Source organism: Neopelma chrysocephalum, unplaced genomic scaffold (genome assembly GCF_003984885.1).
Source record: "Neopelma chrysocephalum unplaced genomic scaffold, ASM398488v2 Primary Assembly neopelma1_122808, whole genome shotgun sequence".
NCBI classification, from domain to species: domain Eukaryota; kingdom Metazoa; phylum Chordata; class Aves; order Passeriformes; family Pipridae; genus Neopelma; species Neopelma chrysocephalum.
The window spans coordinates 1-5,125 of NW_020929903.1; the positions used below are offsets into that span (position 1 = coordinate 1).

Below are 5,125 nucleotides of genomic sequence, written 5' to 3' on the forward strand. Positions count from 1 at the left end.
TGCCTGCTGATCCCAAGGCAGCCTCAGTGTCAAAAGCCTGCTCTGTCCTGCCCACACCCTTCTTCTGTGTGCAGGCAAACAGTGAAGTTGACTTAGTTGTTGAAATAAAGTTACCTGTGTTCACGGTTAACCATGGGTTTGCTCCAATTCCACCTCCTGGGCAAGGGATAGACTTCCATGCTCGGCACCTGCAAAATGAACCATTGGGGCACAAAGGGACCAAGTGTCTCCCAAGGGCTGCAACTGGGTGTGGCCAGAGAGGAGAGTGCTCTGAGCCACAATGGGATGGAGGAAAGTGGCACATCAAGCAAGGCTGGCAAGAGGATAGAAAAAAACAAGGCCACTCGCAGACACCTCTGGGGGGTGATGCAGCATTAGGGCACACAAGCTGGGGAGTTGGGTGTGGTGTAAGCCTTGGCTCATGGGATAGACCTGGGAAACTCCTGGGTATGCCAACCAAAATTCCTGACTCCTGACAGGAGTCACAGTGCCCTAAGGAAGAGCCAGATGTCATGTGTAGCTAATGGGGAGTGATGTGCAAGGTGGTCACACTTCACAGATACTCGAAGGAAGAGTTGGGGTCATTCTGGGGAGAGGAACCTGGCAGGAAGAGCAGGAGCCAGGAAACCACATCAGTAATGCCACGGAAGGCCAAGGTGAGCCAGCTATTAGCACCTGCAACACCAAATCTGTTGACAGGCGGGCCAAACCTGGGAGCCAGGGGAAAAAATCACAGGGGTTGGCTCTTTATTTGGGAGGAGACAAGGGCAGGGAAAGGGAGGAGTCAAGGAAGATGAGAGGAGTGTATAAGCGTGGGAAATGGAGAGAAGGGGGGATTGAGGAGCCAGTTGCACAGGCACAAACTGCTGGTTGTTGCACAAACTGTGGTTTGACTGAATGCTGCATGTAATCCCCACAGGATGGGAAAGAAACTTCTTATCGCAACCTAATAATTAACAAGTCGTCTATTTACTGCACAAATTTGCCCTGTAATTTTAGACCATTAAAATCAACCCATTGTATTTTATAAACAAAAAAAAAGTGGAATTGGTAGTGGATCCAGTAAAGCCTTGGGGTAGACATGTCCAAGGCAGTTGCTGCCTTTTCCAGGTGAAGGCATGTGAAGGTTGACTTTCTTCACCTAATGGAATGCTTCCAAATCCCTTGGGCCAGGTATTGGTCTCTCTGCTTCTGGATACTTTTCTTGGCTCCCAGGGCAATAGGGTCCTGTCTCGTGGTGGGTGGCACTCTTCCCTTAGTTTTAATAAATATGAGCTGTGCTGAGACCAACCGTCCCACACCTCCACTGGTCCCTACCAGCCTGGCATATGCTTCTTAAAGTATTTCCTGATGTTAGGGGCTGCCTGCTCTACAAAGACACTAACTGCGAGTGTGTTGTGAAAGTTTGGTGTTGGTCATTATCCTGCACAGCTAGCAGACCAGATTCTAGCTGGCCAATCCTCCTGGCACATTGTTATTGCATGGTCTTTCCAAAATTCTGCTCTACATAACAACTTCTCCCAGTTTTGCACAACCTTGGGCAAGGACCGTCCCCTTATCTATGCTGGGGATAATTCCCATCATGTCAACAAGAATGAGGGACTTGAAACCCCTTTTTACATGCTAATAAGGCACTTCAGCTCCCCTTCTGTACGTGCCAAGAGACCCTGCCTCCCCTTGCACTGTATGAGAGACTCCACACGACCTGCTGGGCATGAGGGACACAAGTCTCTCCCCTTGCAGGTCTCCACAACCCTTCTGTGTCATAGGAGAGACTCGAGCCCCATCACCTCGCACCTTACAGGGGCCTACACAGCTCCTCAATGTGTGCCTCACTCTGACCAGGCTGCGCACCCGTTCTTGACCCACTACCAATAATTTCACCAAATCTGCACAAAATGCCACACCAACAGAGAGACTCAAATCCATCCTTATAATGTATACCGAATCTGCTCAGGGAATTTTAACACTCCCCCTTTGGCTCCTCCCTGCTCTAAAGATTCCAGCTGTACTCGCCCACTGCCATCAGCTGCATGTTTGGAGAAGGGAGGCTCCCGAGGTAGTGACCAAGGCTCCCGTCTGGGATGCCAAACTGGTGAGGAATGTTGGACCACTCAGGAGTCATGGGCAGTTCCAGTGAGCCGATGGGTGCCCTATTTGATTCCCTACACACCCCACTCCCACACAGTGAGACCAGGCTTCTGTAGTGATTGGCCCCCAGGTTTTCTTAGCAGAGTAGGAGATGTCCCATTCCATAAAGCCATTTATTCATGATGCAGTAACATAGAAGCAGCTCAAGCTGCAGGTAGAATTCTTACAAGGGCAAGTAGTGATAGGACAAGGGGGAATGGCTTCAAAATGTCAGAGGGTAGGTTTAGATCACGTATTAGGAAGAAATTCTAGACTGTGAGGGTGGTGCAGTAGTGGCACAGGTTGCCCAGAGCAGCTGCAGATGCTCTCTACCTTGAAGGCTTCAAGGACAGGTTTGAAGCCAGGCCTTGAGCAACCTGATCTAGTGCAAGGAATCCCTCCCCACCTGCAGCACGGGGGTCAGAATTACATGATCCCTAAGGTCCCTTCCAACCCAAACCATTCTATGATTCTATGATTCTATGTTTGTCCTGCCCCCATCCCCACACCCGGAACACAGAACCCACCACGCTGTGACATCAGGCCTGGGGACGAGGCCTTCGCGGGCAACGTGGCTGCTGCGGACACTGCGTCTGCGGCTGTGCTGGTGCAAGGAGCCCTCACTTCTTGCAGCTGACGCGTGCTTCTGGCAGCCATGAATTGGCTCTGCCTCCTCATCCTGCTGGCCACGTGCGGGCTTGCGCACGGCACATGGGACAACTGCGGGTAAGTGGCCCCACGCTCTGGGAGGGAGCTTGGGCGATGCTTGGGAGGGGCCATGGGAGTGGGCCCATTGTCCCCTGTGGCTATGCCACAGCTTCCCAAAACCCATGGGGGAGCCTCAGTTCCTTGCCAGAAGCCAGGTGCTGACACGGACAGACACACACCCTGTGGGCTCCGCGGGCCTGCTGTCCTTGCTGGTGGGGAGGGCAGACGGCTGAGCTTCAGCCTGAGCGGCAGCACAGAGCAGGACAGTAATGACTTTCTGCTTACAGATCGGTGTGCGGGTTCCGATCCACGGGTTATGACTATGGTGCCAACGCTTATCAATACAACTACTATGGCATGTCACGTGTCGTGGGCGGCACAGGTGCCCACGAAGCGTCCTGGCCCTGGCTCGTCAGCCTCCAGCATGAGTGGATACCAGACACGGGGCATTTGTGCGGAGGGTCCCTCGTCCACCCGCAATGGGTCCTCACGGCAGCCCACTGCTTTGACGATGTCACGTAAGGAGGAGCAGGGAACGGGGGTATCCTCACAACACCAGCAGGTGCCCTGTCACCAGCACCACGTCTTACTCCCATCCCCTTTGCTTGCAGTGAGCCCAGCTGAGAGACTGGGCTCAGAAGGCTGGTCTCATGCCACTGCTTCCTAGCAGCCCCCAGCTCACCATTCCCACAGCCTGAGGCATACTAGGGCCTCAGTCAGTGCCCCATAGCACTGAAGGCTGGCAAGTGCTGGGCTGCTGCAGTGCACGGCTCTGCTCCCTCTCACCCTTTTCTCTGCATCTGCCTTCCAGCAACATCAGCCTGGTGTACGTGGTGATCGGGGCCACCCAGTTGACTCAACCAGGGCCTGGGGCACAAGTCCGCTACGTTAAGCAGCTGCGCCTTCACCAATACTATAATAAAGTCAACATGAAGAACGACATCGCCATGCTGGAACTGGACCATCCTGTCATGTGCAGCCCCTACATCCAGCTGGCCTGTGTGCCCGATCCAACACTGAGAGTGTCAGACCTGGCATACTGCTTTGTCGCTGGCTGGGGTGCCACCACTGCAAGGGGTGAGTTCCCAGGAAGGACTCGTGATTTGAGGGCAGTCTCAGCACCCTGGGGAGACAGGTTGGGCTTCCTGACAGCAGAGGCCAAAGCCAGAGTCCCGCTGCAGGACGGATGCCTCTGGACAAATGGGCCTGGCTTGCACCCCAAATCACACAGCAGGGTCACAGCACTCCAGTGCCTCTCCAGAGGCCAAGCCAAGGCCTAGTGATGGGAATCAGCCTCAGGCAGGGCAGGAGAAGTGGCAAGGAGCTGCTGAGTGCTCATTCCTTTCTGTGCTTACAGCTGCAAAAACAAGTGATCTCCTGCAGGAGGCCCAGGTCCATCTCATCGATCTCAAGCTCTGCAACAGCAGCCAGTGGTATGCGGGGAAAATCCACATCTCCAACGTGTGTGCTGGTTATCCACAGGGCATCATCGACACCTGCCAGGTAGGAAGGAGTGTGTGATGAGCCACTCGGCCCCCAGCAGCACAGGCAGCCTGGTCAGCACTGCCCAAACACAGCCCCAGGCAGGCCTTGATCGGCCAGTCAGTCACCTTCCCAACCCCGCATCCATACTGCTGTTGTGGCTGCCCTCCCAATCTCCATCCATGTGTCCTTGCTCAGTGCCCCCATTGTCCCAGAGGTCAGTCACTCTGCCCAGAAGGTCCATCCAGTCCTCTTGGCAGGCCTGGGGTCCAGATGCCAACCCTCGAACATCCATCCTTTGCACATCCAGAATCACTGTGCAGTCATGAGAGAGAGCCCTACCTTGCAGGACCCCAACCCACTCACAGTCAAGGTTCTGGATGCTCCAGCACCTTGGTGTGCTGTGAATAAATCCCTGGCACCTTGCTCTGCTGGGAATACAGCTCTGCTGTGAGAGAGAAGGAGACAGCCCCAGTGCTGACCGGGGCCACCCAACATGACCCTAATCCTCTCTGCTCCATTGCAGGGGGACAGCGGTGGTCCTCTCATGTGCAAAGACAACGTGGCTGACTACTACTGGGTTGTTGGAGTGACCAGCTGGGGAAGAGGCTGTGCAAGACCAAAGCAGCCTGGAATCTACACCTCCACTCAGTACTTCTACAATTGGATGCTGGCTGAGATGGCTGCAAGCCCATATGGAAGTGCTTCTTGAGCAGCAGGACAGACAGGATCTAGTGCAGGCTGCAACCGTTTCCTGCTGGGACAATGCCTGCTGATCCCAAGGCAGCCTCAGTGTCAAAAGCCT

General features: G+C 54.4%; 1 protein-coding gene across 1 annotated transcript; it reads left to right on the forward strand.

The window, feature by feature from the left end:
* The first annotated feature begins 2,731 nt into the window (after positions 1–2,731).
* On the forward strand, positions 2,732–5,119 carry LOC113962202 (acrosin-like). The gene is made up of 5 exons (XM_027672998.1): positions 2,732–2,856; positions 3,126–3,356; positions 3,650–3,915; positions 4,196–4,341; positions 4,847–5,119. The coding sequence occupies exons 1-5, from the start codon at positions 2,786–2,788 to the stop codon at positions 5,030–5,032; spliced, it is 900 nt and encodes a 299-aa protein (XP_027528799.1). The 5' UTR covers positions 2,732–2,785; the 3' UTR covers positions 5,033–5,119.
* The last annotated feature ends 6 nt before the right edge of the window (positions 5,120–5,125 follow it).